The 21,030-nt window shown below is 37.2% G+C and overlaps 1 protein-coding gene across 1 annotated transcript; it reads left to right on the plus strand.

Annotated features, from left to right (window-relative positions):
- Nucleotides 1–667: 667 nt before the first annotated feature.
- Nucleotides 668–17,182, plus strand: cdh5 (cadherin 5). Its single transcript, XM_051899649.1, has 12 exons — nucleotides 668–998; nucleotides 3,693–3,917; nucleotides 4,121–4,403; nucleotides 4,616–4,729; nucleotides 5,518–5,688; nucleotides 5,796–5,974; nucleotides 8,505–8,761; nucleotides 8,895–9,031; nucleotides 11,404–11,516; nucleotides 11,604–11,706; nucleotides 13,187–13,429; nucleotides 14,524–17,182. Exons 2-12 carry the CDS (start codon nucleotides 3,693–3,695, stop codon nucleotides 15,006–15,008), a joined length of 2,310 nt encoding a protein of 769 aa, XP_051755609.1. The 5' UTR covers nucleotides 668–998; the 3' UTR covers nucleotides 15,009–17,182.
- Nucleotides 17,183–21,030: the final 3,848 nt, after the last annotated feature.

Below are 21,030 nucleotides of genomic sequence, written 5' to 3' on the forward strand. Positions count from 1 at the left end.
AAAAGTTCTGCAGGGCGGCCTGAGCAAGGGCTAAAAAGGATCAAAGGTCAGACAGACTTTTTCACCAGAGGCCTGTCATGGTGGAGTCTGTCAGCCACGTCTTCCAAAGTGAAGGCCAATAGACATATTCGAAGAAATAAGAATATCCTCACGGAAGCCAAGGAGCAGACAAACAAACAAAAGCAAATGTCAAGCAGGGCTGCACTTCAGCAATTGCCTCTCTGTCTAAGCACCCAGGGGTATTTATCTTAGGTCCCCTGTCAAAACGGCTCGGCCATTCCGTGCAACTAATCCTACTAAACTGACTCTCTCCACTTAGATCAATGGGGCACAACGCTAAGCACATCTGACAGATACATACATCCGCAGCAAGTCCCAGTCCCTAAACTCAACCCTCCTCTGAACGCACGAGTAGACCCCCCCCCCAGCCCTCTGAAAAATTTAATACCACTCTGAGGAAAATCTCTCAGGATTACTTTAACTCAGTTAACCTGTTTATCATGCTCTTTATTCTATAGGTTTGAATAATAAATCACTTTTGCTTTCCTCTCCTCTTTCAGGGAGCGAGCTGGAACTTAATGATCTCCCACCTCCAGCCCTCTCGGTCTCTTTCTCTGCACTCGCTCCCTATCTCTTTCACTCTCGCTCTTGCTCTCTCTCTCTCTCGTTCAGTGGCGAAATGTGCCGTTTGCCTCACAGAACTACTGGTGGTCAGGGGGCTGCAAATGTTATCTGATTTTCCAGAGAGGGGTTTGGAGCTGGACTAAAGAGGCAGGGACAATAACAGGAAGCTGCCAGAGGAACGGCTGGGTTGGGCTGATCACTTTAGCCACTGGAGTGGCCTGATTGTCCAGCGAGCAGCTCTGTGGGAGCTCAGACAGGTTCACATGCAGCTGGAAACAGACACCACTGACCTGAAACTGAGGAGGATATAACTCGACTCATTCACTGTAGGGATTTTCAAATCAAGAAAGACTGTTGAAGGGAACAAAACTCTAGTAGGTGATTTTTTTTATATATTTGTATATGTTATATAAATTTATATTTTTGTTTTTCTAGTGATATATTTCAAGTCAAAGCCATGAAGTTCAGTCTAAATTTTCACATATTTTAAAGACTGTATAATATATACTGTGTGGATGTGATTTATATTAAATTATATTAAGTAATATTTCTAATATGTATCTTTGCTTAAAAAAAATACAAAATAAAACTCTGATTTGAATGATGCTTCCTGGGCTAACAGGAAGGAAATTCCCAAGGAACACTGATTACCCATGGGAAGACGTTGAACTTATCTGGATGTAACATTTTACTTAGGGACAGAGAAACGATAATAAATCCTTACACCATCTGTCTTGCTTTTTCCTGAAACAGCACAGCAGTTACAGGTTATTCTTATTGTCTCACCCCAGATGCCACTGTAGGAATAATGTTTTAAGAGATGCAGAAATCAGTTCTATCTCATTATACAGACAATGAAAGCTGATGATACTATTATTAAAGGTCATGTAAAACAGCACAGTTTAGTCTATAAATAATATAAAACATGCCAGATGTAAGCTTGACATTATGCGACATATACTTAGACTGTAAATGAAGAGAGGTGTACCAGATGAGTCAGAGGTGAGAACAGGTGCAATGCACACACTTTAGACAGTGACACTTTTAACAGGTTTCTGGAACTTGTGACATTGAAGATAAGTGATAAAATGGAGGGTAGAGTTGATGCATGTCAGGCTGAATTTCTTAGAGGAGAGAGTAGGCAGACTGCAGATTGCTGGAAGCTGCTCCATGATTAAACCTATTTTAATCTAAAGCCCACACATAGACACACAGAGAGAGAGAGAGAGAAAGACTTTCAAATGACTGGTTTACACAACAATTGCTGTGGAAATGGTGTGCTTTTCAATAATATCAAATGTTAAGAACAATTTTTGTATTAAACATGCTTCAGTGTCAATGTACTGAGATTATAATGAATCTCAGCTAAAGCTGTTGATAGCACTGCATTAAATTAAAAAAAAAAAAAAAAAAAAAAAAATCTTTATGCTGAAAGAGGTGGTTGGGAATAAGAAAAAAATATATATATGATGGTTAATTTCAGACTTGTTTGAATTAAAATTTTTTACTCTGTTTCCTTTAAAAAATATAATAGAAATTAAGGACGAGAGGGTGTCAGAACTAAACTGCAGTTTTTAATATTGCAATATAATACAACCAGAAGTGCTTCTGACTGAATATGGGCCATAGACACAAGCCTGTCGGTAGTTTATACAAACAAAAAGTTACAATTGAGTAACCAACATTTAGAAAACAATATGGCTGTTTTTGTACCAATGAAACCAACCGAAAAAAAAGTAGAATCAGGAGTTGGAATTTAGTATAGCTAACACAGACAAGTGAGGTGGTGCTGTTACATCCAGTGATATTTTAAATCTGTTACATCAACACTGCTTGTCCAATAAAAGTGTACTCTTAGAAGAAAAGGTTCTATATAGAACCTTAAAGAGTTCTGTCAGGCACTTTTAGGGGTTCTCACCATGTGATCCTTTTATGGATTTAGTTTGAGCTCATATTGTTTAAATTATTATTATTATTATTATTATTTATGAATTAAACAGCTCAAACATACTTTATCAGTAGAAAATACAAAATATTAAACTAACCCATAACCCATTAAACATGAAAGTATTATTTCATTTATACTTCAGTTATTTCATGTATACCTTTCTCCTTATAAATAACATTTTTTGGCGTAAAGGGTTCTTCAGAACTGAGTCAAGAGGGGATTTTATACCTTATGTGAAAGTAATAATTTTGAATAGAAGAGTCTATGAGGCCCTCAAGCAAAGATTTAGCAATTTGGGAACACTTAAGAAGCGTAATCCACCTCATCTTAATATCATCATCTAAATGAGTCTAACATAAGAATGGTCCATCAAGCTAAAGTGTGTTATCTGGGATGGGAATAGCCTCTGAATTTTCAGACACATATTAGGCTAGATAATGTATTAGTAGGCTTTTACAATGTCACACAGTTAGAGTGTGCTGTTTCCCATGATTCAGAAGCATACAGTCGAAAGATTGTGCGACAGGAGGAACCCTAATGAGACAGGCAATTTAATGAAGGGATTTCATAGTCAGAGATAACAAAGGATTTCTTTTTCTTTCTTTCTTTCTTTCTTTCTTTCTTTCTTTCTTTCTTTCTTTCTTTCTTTCTTTCTTTCGGTCACTTTATATTAGGTGTTTTTAACATCCAAAAAAGTTGTTAAGTACAATGTACTTGTGTTAATGTATTGCAAAACACGTTTGCTGCTATTGAGGTGGATTTGGTTAGGTTAGGGACAGGTTTGGTGATATGGGTTTAAGGGTGGGTTAAGGTGTAAGGGAGGAGTCAACAGTGTTATAGATGTATATTAAAGAAATTAATTACAGCTGTAATTGCATGCAGGTATTTTTTACATTTTAAATAAGTGGCCTACAATGTAAAAACATCTATGCACACAATAATTGTGTTGTATCAAATGATTAATTTAGATGTTAGTACATATTAAAGACCTTTCTTTCTTTCTTTCTTTCTTTCTTTGCAACATTAACGGCTTGGTTCGTGAGGCTGAAGTAACCATGTTTGAAAGACATGAATTCATGTATATATTTTTGTTCTGATGTTCTATTCACATGGTCCACAGATGATGAAACTGTCTGCCTGGAGGCAGATGACTGAGCCTGGATGCTGGGCAGGTATCCTGGTCGTTTTATGTACCCTCAGCATGGGAGCTGATGTCCAGAAAGCTCTGAAAAAACCATCTATGCCGAGCATAGTACTCCAAAGACATAAGAGAGATTGGAAATGGGATAAACTTTATGCATATGAGGAATCAGCTCTAAAAACCCCACCTGAAAAAATTGGAAAGGTAAAGGGTCTAAACCATAATGAATAAAATGATTTATATAGTGATAGTTTGAATATTATGCTAAATCTACTACTTTTTCAAATGTACTTCAAATATTAATTGGAGTCTTCTGAGGTGTTACTATAGTTTAGATATAACAGAATCTTTGTTTTTCATAATGCTTGCTTTTTATATCCATCTTTTCCCTTTCTTTCTCTTTTTAGCTAGAGAATACACATTTCTCTGTGTCCTCAAGATATATTCTCGAAGGAGAAGGTGCTAATGACATTTTTACTGTAAATGACAATGGGGATATTTTGGTCAATGCAAAGCTGGATCGGGAGAAGAAAAGTGAATACAAACTCTCAGCTTCAATAATCAACATTCAAACCGGAAGGCAGGTGGACAAAAATGATACGTTTGTAATAGTGGTCTTGGATGTTAATGACAATAGACCTGTTTTTCCACCTAACCTTTCTGGATCTATCAGCGAGTCCTCTACAGCAGGTAACAGAGTAACATAAAGTATATATTTTTTCATGGTGGCCATATATGTGGACAAATTCACAAATGGAAATCAAGACAGATGATATAGTACAACTTGAAACCATGGATTTATGAAATGTGGATGTTGCAGTAGTCTAAAACAGCCAGCAAAGCATTAAATAAAAATTTCCTTGGAACTACTATGATTTTTATGTTTGTTTTTATGTTTATAGGATCGATAGTAATGACAGTAAATGCGACTGATGCTGATGATCCCACCACTCCAAATGGAAAAATTGAGTACGAACTGCTAAATGGGACAGACCTCTTCAAGATCAACGATAAAGGTATATATATTTACAGTATATACACATACACACACTACCATTCAAAAGATTTGGGTCAGTAGGATTTTGTAAAGTTTTTGAAAGAAGTTTTTAATGCTCATCACGACTACATTTATTTGATCAAAATACAGTAACAGTAATATTGTGATATTTTTTTACTGTTTAAACTGTTTACAATTTAAAAAAAAAAATCAGTTTTAATTTATTTAACATGTAACCTATTCCAATGATGTAACATGTATGTTCTGTTTCATTGTGTTTCCCTCTGACCTAGTTGCTAGTTTGTTTGTTGTATTCAGTTCACCTGTTTTTTGTTAATTAACTCATTAGCCCCCTTTATTTGCTCTGTCTACTTAAGCCCTGAGTTATCTCCCATTCTCTGTCCGTCTTCATGAGCTATACACAAGTGGTTATTTCCTGAGCTTATGTTATTAAAATGTGTTCCTTCGAGGTATCCCTAAACTCATGAGAGTTTATATACAACCGTTATGTGACATATGAAGGCATTCAGGAAATTTTCAGCATCATACTCCAGTCTTCAGTGTCACATGATCCTTCAGAAATCATTCTAATATGCTGATTTGGTGCTCAAGAAACATTTCTTGTTAGTATCCATGTTTAAAACAGTTGTGTTGCTTAATATTTTATTGGGAACTATTATACATTTTTCCAGTTTTTTTTTTTTTTTTTTTTTTGATGAACAGAAAGTTCAAAAGCAACAGCATTTACTAAGTTTATGAAATAGTAATCTTTTTGTAACATTATAGATGTCTTTTTTTTTTTTGTAGGTGAAATCCATACATCGAAAAGCGACCTTGATCGTGAGAAACAGAGTCAGTACCTAATTGCTATAAAAGCCAAAGATATGCCAGGAATGGAGTCTGGTACTAATTCTGCTACTGCCATTGTGACCATTAACATTAATGATATAAATGACAATATTGCCACCTTCAAGTCAGGTAAGTCAACTTAAAAACTGTAACTGAATATTTTGTAAAGACACACTGAGTGCTGGACTAGAGTACTTTTAGAGTCAATACCAACAGAATGTCACTTTCTCCTGCAGGAAAATACCAATTTGGTGTGAAAGAAGACAGCAAACCCGGATTTGAAATTGGCATCTTATGGGTGGAGGACAAAGACGAACTACAAAACAAAGATCCAAGTTTTACTGTACATGAAAATGATAAAGTGTTTGGCATCAAACGAAATAATGAGAAAGATGGAATTCTTACCCTCAAAGTGGTAAGTATTTCAAGCTTTATTACATAAACTAGTTATTAACCAACTTGACTTTTTAGAATGCAGTTTTTTTTTCCTTATTACATCACAAAAAAGTCAATGTATTTTACAACAATACAATGTGAAAAAACATACTGCCATTCTTAATGTAATCTGCGTTTTACAGATCCAAAAATATAGAAATTAATACTTGAAATAACATCATGCCTTAAATGAGTTCTACTGTATGACTGTGCATCGTATTTCTGAACATGTATGGAGATTAATATATGATGTACCTCAGTTTAATAAAATGAAAGAAAAAGAAAAAAAGGTATCACAGCATGTCCTATTATATAAGAATGTAAAGTAACAAAGATGGATACATACTGCTAAACAGGGATTTCGCAAAAGTAAGGAGGAAACTTAATCCTCTACTTCAAAAAAGCTTATAAAGGGACGACCACATTTCCAAATAGACTCTATTGCTCTTTCTTGCTATAGTAGCTATGTTTTCCATTGCCATGTGGTCTAGATAAATTTAACTAATGATTGATGTTTAATAATTGTTTGGTTTTCCTTTCCAGTTTTGAAGAATAGCGTTCTTGGCCAGCATTAGAGTAATATAACTGATTTTAAGTAGGGCCCGATACCAAGCTCATGTACTTGTACTCGTACTCGTAAACATACCCCCATACCAAAGACCGATACCTCACGTGACAGAATTTTCCGTGCACAGAGGCACCGGCAGCAGCAGCAGAAACAATGTCAGTCTCAAGGGAGTGGAAATACTTCAAAATTAATGATGACAACACACACATTGCGAACTGCATGCTTTTAATCACAGTTCGTTATCGATTAGTGAAGGCGGGATAGGTGGAATCACGCTGACTGACACAGACCAGAAGCGCTCTCTCTCTCGCGCGCACTCTCTCTTTCTTGCGCGCGATCCCAGTTCTCTCAGACAGCGCGCGATCAGTTCTCCTTGCGCCTGGATGGTCAAATGCACACATACAGTAGTTGTCCATCCATAGTGTGGAGTGTCTCACGTAAATACAGTCGGTTATGGCTTAAGATGACGTAAACATTTGGGTGAAAACAGGATATGTGTCAGTATCCATGGATTCGGTCTTAAAGGGACCGTAGCCTATATTTGTCATTAATGTTAATAAAACAACAAAAGATGTTAAATAAATGTACACATGGTAAATAAACCTACTCTATCTGAAAAACAAGTTTATTTAATTTGTATCTCTATAGTATTTGTTGTATTGTTTGTAATTTGTTTGTAAATTTCTTTTTATATAACAACAATTATATATATTGGTAATTATGCCCTTTGAAGGTTATTGGACACTGTGAAATTTGTGTTCTTTAAGTTTGTGACAAGCACATAAAAATTGTTACTTTTTTCATTAATAACAAAGAAGCTGTCCTACATTCATTAGTCTCACTGTGTTGTGCTTGGAAAACTGCAACATCACCAAAAAAAAAAAAAAAAGAGAGAGAGAGAGAGAGAAATTAATAAATGTATAGGCATCTGTATCGGTATCGGCGAGTACTAGAAAAAAAGTATCGGTACTCGTACTCGGTTCTTAAAAAAATGGTATTGGTGCATCCCTAGTTTTAAGTAATATGATGCAGAGTTAAGCTCTGAAAGATCTCCTAATAAACAGAGGGAAGGGGATTTGATTTAAAGGGTTAGTTCACCCCAAAATGAAAATTCTGTCATTAATTACTCACCCTCATTTTGTTCCACACCCGTAAGACTTTTGTTCATCTTCAGAAGACAAATAAAGATCTTTTTGATGACAGAATGCTGTCAGATTCCCTTCCATATAGACTGCCTTTGCAACTACCACTTTGACGCTTCAAAAACTTCATAAAGTGACTGGAAAAATAATCCATATGAATCAAGCGGTTCAGTCCAAATTTTCTGAAGGCTTTTACTCGCATTTAAAAATTGATCAGCGAACATAAGCAGAAGCTCAACCAAACCTGAATAACGCCAAGAACAAACCTCTTCAGGAAGCTCAAATGTGTTGCGTAACCAATGAGGTTTATTCTTGTGTGTTACACAGCATGTTTGAGCTTCTGGAAGAGGTTTGTTCTTATGCGTTATTCAGGTTCAGTTGAGCTTCTGTTTATGTTCAGTGTTTAAGAAAGCCTAAATTAAATCTGTTCATCATAACAAACGATCAATTCTCTTCTGAAAATTTGGACTAAACCACTCAATTCATATGAATTATTTTTCTGAACTCTTTATGAAGTTTTTGAAGCGTCAAAGTGGTAGTTGCAAAGGCAGTCTATGGAAAGAAATCTGACAACATTCTGTCATCAAAAAGATCTTCATTTGTGTTCCAAAGATGAACAAAAGTCTTACAGGTTTGGAATGACATGAGGGTGAGTAATTAATGACAGAATTTTCATTTTGGGGTGAACTAACCCTTTAAGACTGAGCAATGCTGTTCATGAGTTGAATCAAAGTTGAAATGTAAGCTCTTGTACCTTTATTGTTATTTTTCTTCTTTTTTTCCTTTCCAATCCCTCACAGCCTCTCGACTATGAAACAAAAAACACATACATTTTTAATGTAAACGTGGACGAGCGCACAGTGTCTAAATCACCAGATAACCAAGGACCAACCCTACTGAAGAGAGCCCAAATTTCCATCAATGTAATTGATGTTGATGAACCACCTGTTTTCAACCAAACTGAATACAAGTTTGAAATCCATGAGGGCCCCTTCAAGTCCCCGGTCATTGGAGCTGTTTCAGCAAAGGATCCAGATAAAACCAGACACAAAATACGGTATAAACTGAAATGTATTTTTATTCATGTATCAAAAAAGATGAAAGGCTTTCTGTGTTCTGCTGTACTGTCAATAAAGGTTATAGAGTAAACAGATGGAAATAAAACAGATTTAATCTAATGATCCCTCTAGGTACTCTATTGAAGACCCAAACTGTCCTGTAGCTGTGGATTCTGCACGAGGACATCTGTCCTTGAAGAGGCAACTGGACAGAGAGCAAAAATCCTCATACACATTCAATGTTACAGCACATGAGGATATACAAAATGGTAGGATATAAACAAGCTTTCACAACTCACACATTTACACTGCCAATCAATAGTCTGCACACACCATTTATATATATATATATATATATTCTTACCTATTCCACAAATATTGAAGGCATAAAAACAATATAAACAATGTGAAATAACACAAATGCAAGTATGGGAATTATTTTTCAGGAACTAAGTTGCGCTTTTTATATTATTATTATTATTATTAAATGAATTGAAATGTTCAATTCATGCATAAGGACGGCAGCCATATCACCCTGTAGCCCACGACTGGTTGCCCACTGAAGGTAAGCAGGGCTGATCCTGGTTAGTACCTGGATGGGAGACTCCTGGGAAAACTAGGTTGCTGCTGGAAGAGGTGTTAGTGAGGTTAGCAGGGGGTGCTCACCCTGTGGTCTGTGTGGGTCCTAACACCCCAGTATAGTGATGGGGACACGGTACTGTAACAAGCACCGTCCTTCGGATGAGACGTTAAACCGAGGTCCTGACTCTCTGTGGATATTAAAAAAATCTAATGCCACTTCTCATAAAGAGTAGGGGTGTAACCCCGGTGTCCTGGCCAAATTCCCTCCATTGGCCCTTACCAATCATGGCCTCCTAATAATCCCCATCCATTGAATTGGCTCTATCACTCTCTCTCCTCTCCACCTACAGCTGGTGTGTGGTGAGCGGGCTGGTGCCGTTGTACTGTGGCTGCCGTTGCATCATCCAAGTGGATGTTGCACACTGGTGGTGGATGAGGAGAGACCCCTGATACGATTGTTAAGCGCTTTGGGTGTACAGTAGTACATATGAAAGCACTATATAAATGCGTAATTCATTAATTCATTATTAATTCATTCATTCAAGGACAATTTATATTTGTAATAATAATTTAATTTAGCCTTCCAATTAACATATATTTATTAACATTAGTGGAACATTATTCAAATAAGTGTGTCAAAAAATGTAGTATTTGTGTTTCCAAAATATAAACTATCTTGGGCTATTTCAGTTTTATTAATATACTGGAGGGATCACAAGCTTGCTGAATTAGCTCTGGCTAAATTATCTAATCAAGTATTTGTTTTAGGAAATCCAACAGAATGGGACTTCTGCACTCTAAAAAATGCTGGGTTGTTTTAACCCATGTTTGGGTAAAATATGGACAAACCCAGCCACTGGTTAACAACCCAGCATTTTTTAGAGTGTGGGAACTGTTTTGTTTTGCTGTGCTAATTATTGGTGGTGTTTTTTGTTTGTTTGTTTTGTTGTTGTTTTTTTCTCAAGAATACTTTGGTTTAATTAAAAATTAATATATCAGCAAAAATTGGTAGTTAATTGTTTTATATAAGAATTATCAAATAACCCTAGCCAACCACCAGTAATGTACTGTATAAACTTTTGATGGAGCTCATAGACAAATAGTAATAATTAAATGGTTAGTTCACCCAAAAATGAAAATTCTGTCATTAAGTACTCACCCTCATGTCGTTCCGAACCCGTACGAATTTCTGAAACCCATAAAAATCTTCAACATGCGTTCGCAAGAGCACCACGACGCATGCGTGTTAAGCAGACGTTGTTGCGTGAATGCGACAGAGATCGATATTTTGTAAAAAAAAAAAAAAAAGTGGTAAATTATGTTTTTTGCACAGACAAGGCACTTGCGTCACTTCACACAATTGAGGTTAAACCACGGGAGTCACATGGACTTTTATGATGTCTTTACTACCTTTCTGGGGCTTGAAAGTGATATTTGCATAGCTGTCAATGAAGGGACAGAAAGCTCTCAGATTTCCTTAAAAAGATCTTCATTTGTGTTCTGAAGATGAACAAAAGTCTTTCTGGTTTGAAACGACATAAGGGTAGGCAATTAATAACAGAATTTTCCTTTTTTGGTGAACTAACCCTTTAATAATAGTTGTAGGTTTGACAATATTAAATAAAATAGGCATCTCATCATCATTATCAGACAATTTGTAAAAAAAAAAAAAAAAAAAAAAGGTAACTTTACAATAAGGTTCATTAGTTAAACATTAGTTAATGTATTAACTAACATGAACTAACCATGAGCAATACATTTGTTACTGTATTTACTAATCTTTGTTATCATTAGTTAATGAAAACATACAGTTGTTCATTGTTTGCTCATGTTAGTTCACAGTGCATTAACTAATGTTAACAAGATTTTAATAATGTATTAGTAAATGTTGAAATCAGCATTAACAAAGATTAATAAATGCTGTAGAAGTGCAGTTCATTAGTAGTTCATGTTAACTAATGTAGTTAACTAATGTTAACTAATGAACCTTATTGTAAAGTGTTACCAAAAACAAAAAGTGTTCATTGTTTTGTTTTATTTTTTTTCTCTGATTTCTCAGGCCTAAAGTCCTATGCAGAGGTTAAACTTAAGGTTCTTGACATTAATGACAATGCACCAGAACTAACTAATGGGAGCAACGTGTATGTTTGTGAAAGTGATAAACGTGACACAGTAAGGAATTATCTTAATACATTTCACATTAACAAATTTATTATGATTATCTATTTCCATACTCCTTAATTTATTACCCTCTTGCAGATCATTGGGACTATTGGTGCCTACGACAAGGATGAAAATTCAGGCAGGTTCCGTTTCACTCTGGCAAAAAAAAGTGCAAACTTTTCCCTTTATGATAACCAAGGTGAGTAAATTCATGTTCACTAAAATTGATCCATAGAGTAGTACTAATCATCTTTTATAAAATGCTCTACCATTATAAATATAGGATAATGTTAAACAGTGAATATAAAAGATGTGAGGTGATGAAAAGGACGTTTCTAGTCTTTCTTCATGAGTGACATCAAGACTGTTTTATACTTACCCTAGACTACTCCAAAGCAAACTAACTGCTGATCATTCTTAGTGTAATCAGGCATAAAAAGAATAGAAATAAACCCACCAAAGTACTGTAAAATGCATTAGGTACAAGCTTTCTAAAAGCAGCAGCCCTGCACAATGAATCTATGATCTGACACTCCATGTTGTAAATGTGCCAGACTGAGGAACATTTTCAGAACACTGTGGTTTCTTTCCTCACAGCTAATATGACAGACTACTATTTTAAACTGGCAGAAACAAGTAGAAGGGAAACCAAAGTAGATTGTTAAGGTGCATTGACTGGAACAAAGAAAAATGTCTTGGAGTTTTCTTTTTAATAAAAATTATATATCTGCATATTTAAATGATTTTTAAAGAATTAAACCCTAACTGAAGACAAAAAAATTCAGCTTAACATTATCATATAAAATAGAACAGTTATTTTAAAATCTAATAATATTTCAAATAAATGCAGCCTTAGTGAGCATAAAGGACTCAGAAACTCAAAAACATTTAAAAATGATGGTCCACTTCAGACATTTTACTAATTATAAGTAACTCTGCAACTACATGTAAACTTACTCTCATTAGAGTATTAGTAGACTGTAGTAGGCTGTTAGAAGACTGTTAGGTTGGGGTTCAGGTTAGCAGAATAATTTGACATATAGTTGCAAAGTTACTTATAGTCAGTAGAATGTCTGTTGGGGGACCATCAAAATAAAACGGATATTAAGAGACAGTCTACTAATACTCTGACTGGTAGTTGATGTGTAGTTGCAAAGTTACGTATGTAGAATGTCTACTCTCTTTATACGTCTTTATATCTTAAGTGGATCATCAAAATAAAGTGTTACCAAAAATCTTACCGACCCCAAACTTTTGAACAGTAGTGCACATGGTTTAAATTATTTATAAATGTAATCTATAAAATAATATATTTTATTCCTAGCCATGTATTCAGTGACCACATAATGTTACTTTTTACAACTGCAACTGACTTTCCTCCAAATGTGCTGGATGAGCATTTCAATTCATGCCACATGAATGCCAAAGTGAAGATTTACTCTTCCTACTATTGTGTAAAATGGGATATTCTTAGGCCTGGTTGCATTGAATTGTCACAAGAATCTCAGCAACATTTCCCTCCAAGCATCAACAGAAAACAAAAGCAGAGTTCAATGGCAACAATAGAGCTGCTGATGAAAATTGTTAGCTTGCACCTGTGGCATACATAGTCAGTCATTTCCCCTAAATAAGAACAAAATTAATGACTGCATCTCTTCAATTATTAATATTTATTGTAGATAACACTGCGAGAATTGTGCTGAAGCAAGGAGGTTTCAGTACAGAGCACACAGTGGAACATGCGCTCGAAATCGAAATCACTGATGGAGGTACACCAGAACAGAAGAGCATTACAGTACTCCCGATCAAAGTGTGCACATGCCAGTCGGGTCGACGGATTGAGTACTGTAAGGCCTACGCCCAAACCGGAGTGAGCGTCAGCGCCCTCTTAGCCATTCTTCTCTGCATCGTCACCATCCTGGGTATGTTTACATGCATCTCTTATCTCAATTGCTTTTATTCTTTCTGTTGCAAAGATATCCGTTCAAGGCCAATGACACATTCTTCATTCTTCAGTGTTTTTTAAGGGGAAAAAAAGGGAACACATTTTTAAAAACCAAAAGCATTATTTAATTAAGCCTAGCAAAAAAGGTTATGAAGGATTTATGACATGACATCAGGGTTGTCATATTAATAATACATGCAAACACTTTAAATGTGAGTCTTTGAGGAAAGGCTTTTCTCTGTAATTTCCCAAGTGGAGATGGTGTTTATTTAATTCACAATCTTTGGATCCTTTAAGTGGTGTGATTGTATAAATAACCCAGGGACCAAACAGTCTAAATAAGAGCATGTAAAAGAGGCACTCCACATTCTCTGTCATTGTTGGTTGGTTCACTGTGATGAGATTTAAAAAAAAAGGTACAAAGGTACACTCTCAGAAAAAAGGGTACAAAAGCTGTCATTGGTGCAGTACCTTTTCAAAAGGTACACTTTTGTACCTTATTTAACCCTACACTGTGCATATTAGTACAGACACATATTATTCCTCTGTTGTAAGTCGCTTTGAATAAAAGCGTCCGCTAAATGCATAAATGTAAAGTAAACCTAAATGGTACTGGTATGAAAGGGTACCCCAGTTTATTTATTTATTTATTTAATTTATTTATTTAATTTTTGAGAGTGTGAGATGAAGACATTTTGCTTGCATCTATACACCTTTTCTGAAGTAGAAGTTTGCGCTTACATTTCCAGATGTGGAAAACGATGTGATGACAATTAAAAGACACTGATCAGTCACACCATCAGATACACGAGAAGTGTTGAGGTTCATGTACTCCCATGATAATAGGAGACTTTCAACACCAGGGCTATTTTAAAATTCCCACGGGTTCCACCTTATGTTCTTTTCTACTTGTGCTGTCAATTAAAATCTCATAATGTGTTTAGATTACAGAAATAAATCAAGATGTTAAAATGATTATTTGTGAAAGAAAGAAAGAAAGAAAGAAAGAAAGAAAGAAAGCGAAAAAGAGAGGTTATAGTGATATTGTGTTTATTTCTCTCATCATATTAGTCATCGTCATCCTCATTGTGTTGCGGAGGCACTATCAGAAAGATGTTTTGGTCGCCAAGTCGTCTGGCGAGATCCATGAGCAGCTGGTGAGATATGACGAGGAGGGAGGTGGAGAGATGGACACAAATGGTTATGACGTCTCCATCCTGACCTCCGCCTGTCACGACAGCAGTTTTCGGCCTGGCGCGGGGTCTTCGCTTTATGCCATGGTGAAGAAACCCCCTGCTTGTAAGGGTGACATGGCCGTGATGATCGAGGTGAAGAAGGATGAGGCGGACCATGACCGTGATGGGATTCCCTACGATACTTTACACATCTACGGCTATGAGGGTTCTGAATCCCTGGCTGGTTCCCTTAGCTCTTTGGACTCGTCCTCCAGTGGGTCCAATTTGGATTACGACTTCTTAAATGAGTGGGGACCTCGTTTCAGGACCCTGGCTCAGCTCTATGGAGTAGATGGCTCTGATACCGATAGCTCCTACTGAAGCCCATTGTCATCTGGTGGTCATTGTCCAGGGGTGACACATGGAGACTTCTGTCTTCTCTTTAAGGGACTTTTTGTAAGGGTCCCTTTAAGAAAGTGATTAAGAAGTGCCAATACTTGTTTCTTTCAAACACTGTTATGAAATTTTGATGAACACTACTGTATTTGTAATTTTCATAGAATAAGTGTATGTTAGTAGAAAAACTTGCCTTGGTCTTTTAGACTGTTGTTTTTCCAGGTGGATTTTGTATAAAACCGCATTGGACACTGGTTGGACAAACTCACTTTTAGGCTGTTTTATCCTTACAGCAAATTTGAATTTGTGTTAACGAAATATGTGTTCTTTCTTGCTCACACCATTTTTTTCTTATTACATATATTGTATTACTCAATCCAATCTCATGAGAAAATGTAACTATTTTACGTTTTGGCAAACTGATAAAGAATTTGTATGAATTATAGTACGATAAGATTTGTGTGAAAACATTACCCACCCCTAAACCTAACTGTCAGGGAGTTAAAAATAGACCTCATGAAAACATATAAATGAGATCACACAAATTAATATAAATTTGCATCAGATTCACCAAAACGTACAAGTTATGAGTAGCAATGAGAGTGTGTTGGTCTTTTTCATTTTTTATCTTGTATTTCCTGTAAAAACTGTCAGTTTGTGTTTTATCTTTTTTTTCTATCTATACAAGTGTTTTCTGGACTCAGAGAGTAATTGTGGAGCCAGCATTGTTCAGCAGACTCCTCTCATCAGGAAAACTACTGTATTGCCATGGGAGCAACAGAGGAAGTGTTGATAACTGTACTTTGAAAGAATTAAAGGCTACTCCACGTTTATTTGACAGGAATCATCAGCACATAGATTGTTATGAGTAAAGCCCAAATCTCTAAGGTCGACCATTATAAGGCAATTGCAGACGTCTCAGGAAATGTGCAGTGAGTTGTATGCCTGTTGAAATGCGAGAAGTGGTCTCAATAACTGTACTACCATGTGAATCATAAGCGTGGCTATATATTTAACAGCATCAAAAGAGAATAATGCAAAGCTGAAATTGCTAAATGTTATTTTGATGATAGTTAAAACCAAAACATGTAGCAGGCCAGCGAGTGTCTTGACTATTGTTCATCCTTCATTCAAGACTAAATAGACAGTTTTCATTGAAAAATGTGTAAACCGTCTTTATACCTTAAATATTTACCTCTGTGCACAAACCTATTTCCCCCATTAACCATGGGCACAATATGTGGAAGCCACCTTCTCCCTTTCCTGTAGGGAATTACATGCCAAGCACTCTTCTACCGTCTTGTTTAAAATGACCAGCTCCATCACTGAAATGTCAACTTCCTGTCTGTGTGAGCATAAGGAAATGCACTTCCTGTTCCCTTATCTTTCAAGTGAAGGAACAGATTGAAACAGTTTTCCTGTTTTCTTGTCTTGGAGGGATAAAGAAAGAAAACTTAGGAGAGCAGGGAAATGTTAAAGAACAGCATAAATCACACTGTCTTGGTCACAGAGCATTGTCCTGCTCTTGAAAAAATGTGCTGCTCTTGAATGTTTTTTTTTTTTTTCACCATATAATCTAATTTGACTGTACATCTGTTTTCATCATTTTCTTAAATTATTTTAGGGGAATATATTATAGTTCTAATGTATGTTTATCATTGGTCGTAGAATTAGATGTTTAATCAATAGACTGTATAACTACTGGGCAAAGACTTTTACTTAAGAGAAAATCATAGACTGCACATTCTCATAAAGGAAATGATCATATTTCTCAAGTAAAACAATGTACAGAAAGACTGGAACCATTTAACTTTGGAAGACTGTATATGTGATTGTTCCTTATTTTTTATCATAGTTCCTCTAAGTATGTATGCTTTGAATTAGCACTTCTTGACATAATGGCCAGTTTAAAACGTACAGTGTGTTCTATGATCATTTTTCTAAATGAACAGATGTTTCTGAGATTTGATGAGAAGGTCCAGTAGATGTCAGTGTTGGGCAGTCAGACTAAATATTTCAGTATGTGGTTCTGTTGTGTGTTCGAGGGACAACAATATGTGCCTTTTTTCTATTGTTTCTATTGTTAAAATATTCTTTTTGTTTTCTCTTTTAAAACTGCCAATTTTGTATTTGAATAATAAACTTCATATTCCGTAAAATGCTTTCACTATCCTTCATCTAAAATAAATTGCAGAATACAGTTTAATGAGAAAAACCTTATGTTTTGATTAAAATTGAATGACGAAATGTGAAATAAGGGCTCTTTTACCTCTGAAGATTGAGTGTAAAGGCAGGAGAGTGTGCGTCTCATTAAACCAATGTTGTCTGGGTAGCAGAATGTGCCTTGAGGTGAAGTTCACGATGTCTGTTGTTTATTGAGCAGACAAACAGATCATACAGATAGGCGGCATGTTAGCGGAAATTCCACAGTGATGTCACGCCTAACACATCTGTGAGACACCCAGCTGGGACTTCCTGAGGCTTCAGACTCAGCCATTATTCACTGAGCAAAGGGCTTTCTTACAATGAATACAGAGATGATGCTATATGATGAGGAAAAATCATCAAATACATTTTCACCTGAAAACTAATGATTTATCATCACCATTTCCTTGTGTAACCACATGCTGTCTTCCAAACCAGTGTTATCTTACCTTAGTTACACTTCCGTTCAAGTGTTTGGGGTCAGTAAGACTGAAAGAAGTGTTTTTGCTTATCAATGCAGCATTTATTTGATCAAAAATCATCTCAGGCTGTGTATGCAACCCGCTTCTCTGAGAAGGGGAAAAAAGGCACTGCATCATGGTGTTGACGCTATGGGGAACGGCATCAGTGTGACCCGTGTCTGAAGCACGTGTAAACAAACAGCAATAATCACTGGCAGACTGCAGTCCATGACTTCACATGCTAATGAGTATAAAAGGGTGCCTGAGTTACACATCATCAACTCTTTTGTCATCAACTTTTTTTGTCCGAAGGAGACCTGCAGGCAAGCTCTAGACATGGCAAAAAGACAGCAGGTTCTTGTTCCCCTTCTCAGGGAACTAGGTTGCATACACAACCTGAGACAATCCCTTTTGAAGTCCCAGTTAGTACAACATAGCCTTGGCTATGCTCTGGTATCACTCAGATATTGCCTGAGAAAGCTCTTATGGAGCAGCCTACCAAAAGGAGCATGCAGGGTGCAAAAAAAAAAAAAAAAACTCGGGAGTGGTCAACTGCTTGTTTTTTTAAGATGTAGTCCAACTCATAATGTCCAAGCTACAACCTTCCGTATTGCCAACGTCCCTACCATTAGTCAGAAAAGGGAGGCAAACAAGAGAAGGACATATTGCAGTTTGCCCAATAACACTCATCAACCAGGCGCTATACCCTAAGGAAGACACAGGGAAGCTTAGGCCCTACTTAAAGACCCTAATGTAACTGGGGTAGAGCAGTTCATACCCTTGTCTCAGCCTCAGACGTCACGCCCACAGACCGTTGGCTCAAGGTCTGATGCATATGGCACACTTAACTGGAAACACTTCAGGATTTTCAAAGTCATCATCTGGTTGGTTGAAATCTACAGGATGTCCGTTCTTTAACGGTCCGCCTGGAAACAAATGCCATGACGCCAAATCCCCTTGTGCAAGAAGAAAGCCATAGTGTTTACAACTGTGACAATGAGCCCTTTCCAGGATCAACTAAACGCTGGATTTTCAAAAGTATGTGAAGTTTCGTTTAACCTCTATCAACCCTAAGGGGGTACCTGCTAAGCAACCCATCCCCAGGAGAGTGTGCAATTCCACTTTAGACCCTAACATACAGTATGGGAAAATATACTGTAGCTCTACTCTGGAAAAGATACTTTCAGGATATCAGAGTGGAGCAAGACAGATGCCAAAGGCAATCTACCTCCTCCCACAGCCACTGACCAGTGTCACTCTCAACTTAAGGGGTAGGTGAAGGGGGCAGGATGTCCTACAACCTAATCTAAAAGTATATTTGCCAAAAATGCACAAAGAGTGTTTCCAGATTACTGTTTTTCTTTTAACCAAAACCTGCTCCATACCTGTGCCAATTCAGCAATGATTGTTTTCAAATCCTCCTTAGAAGGACGTCTAGAATGATAACGTAGTGTCCATATACAGTAGCAAGGTCCTCTACATTCTATCAATCTGCCCTTGGACCTAAGTTCCAAAGGAGCATGCTGAACCACAGCATCACTGTAGACCAGAAAAGGTAGCGGATCACAATTTTTTTTTAACCACGACTCACGCTCTTAACATTAGTCCATACTGTGCCTAAACACTTGCAAAGCAGCATGAAAGGATTAAGCATGGTTCTCCTAGAGAAGCGAGCAAACATAATCTGTGTCCACTCTATTCTCCAAGCCTATAAAGCTGGAGAGGGCGATAGAGCTGAATTCTATTCACCTCTTTTACTCCTCCATAACAGAACTCACGCAGGTCCATTAAAGGATTAGCTCACTTTCAAATGAAAATTACCCCAAGCTTTACTCACCCTCAAGCCATCCTAGGTGTATATGACTTTCTTCTTTCTGATGAACACAGTCGGAGAAATATTAAAAAATATCCTGACGCATCCGAGCTTTATAATGGCAGTAAGCGTTACCAAACAAGTATGAGCTAAAGAAAAAAGTGTCTCCATCCACATCCATCCATCATAAACATATTCCACACGGTTCCGGGGGGTTAATAAAGGCCTTTGTGTAAAAAGCGTTTGTGTAAAAAAAATATCCATATTTAAAAAGTTATGAAGTAAAATGCCGCCTTCCGTATATTCTACTTATGAAGAAACTTACGCTACGTCCTACGCCTTCCCTGATGCAATGCCAGTTCCGTTATTTTTTCGTAATTTGAATACGGAAGGTGGTTGATTTTAGCAACTAGGTAGATGTCCTGCAGAGAGGGGAGTGCAGTCCCTGAGGTGCACAACTCTCTGCAGGGCTTTGCAGTCTTGATTGGAGCTGTTACCATAACACACTGAGATGCACTGGGTTAATACACAATTTTATGGCCCCTGAATAGAATTTTTTCAGTATTTCTGGCAAAACCCTGAATTCTCTCAGCTGTTGCAGATGGTACAGTCTTTGCCTGGCTTTATTCACCTGAGCTTGAATGTGTGTAGTCCAATTCAAGTCCTCAGAAATGTTCACTCCAAGGTACTTGAAGCTGCTCACCCTCTCCACAGGAGTCCCACTGATCATGAGAGGAGTGTACTGTAGGTCTGCTGCTGTCTCTTCCTGAAGTCCACAATCAGCTCTTTGGTTTTGCTCATATTCAGAGAGAGACAGTTGTCCTGTCACCATGATGTCAGTTTCTCTACCTCATCCAAGTGTGTGGTCTTTTTTTTTGGATATGAGGCCCAGAACAACAGTATCATCAGCAAATTTGATCATGTGGAGCTGTGAGAGGACACATTCATCTGTGTAATGAGAGTAGAGCAGGGGACTCAGGACACAGCCCTGTGGAGATACTATAGAACGCGGAGATGAACAATGGCCAGCTGAATAATTCCCTGAGGCGATGGAGCAAGAAACACAGCTGGAAATGTGCTGGTATTCACAACAGACTGAGGAAAAGAGCACACAGCTCTTCTCTGCCGAGCATTCTGCTTGCCAATGTCCAATCCCTGGAGAATAAGTTGAAAGATCTCAGAGCCACGATTGAAATTGCTGCACTTCAGTTGACACAGGGCCTGGACCGCGAGGTACAAACACCTGACTTTCATCCCACAAGAAAAAAGTTAATCTAGAGGGGAGCTCCCTCACCATGCCTCATCACAGTGAGTGCATTCAGCTCCCTTAAGAGCCAAACACACTCGCTTCATTGGTAAGGCGGGAGCCTTCAAAGAGCGTGCAGAACCAGGGGAGAGATAGCTCACAAACAGCTCTTCAACTGGGACATCCTCACATATCGCTGCTCACGCAGCCTCTCCACACACAAATAGTTTGACTACATGGGAATTACTATACGAGCTGAATACAAATTCCGCCATTATCTTG

This window comes from Ctenopharyngodon idella, chromosome 7 (assembly GCF_019924925.1).
Source record: "Ctenopharyngodon idella isolate HZGC_01 chromosome 7, HZGC01, whole genome shotgun sequence".
NCBI lineage: Eukaryota > Metazoa > Chordata > Actinopteri > Cypriniformes > Xenocyprididae > Ctenopharyngodon > Ctenopharyngodon idella.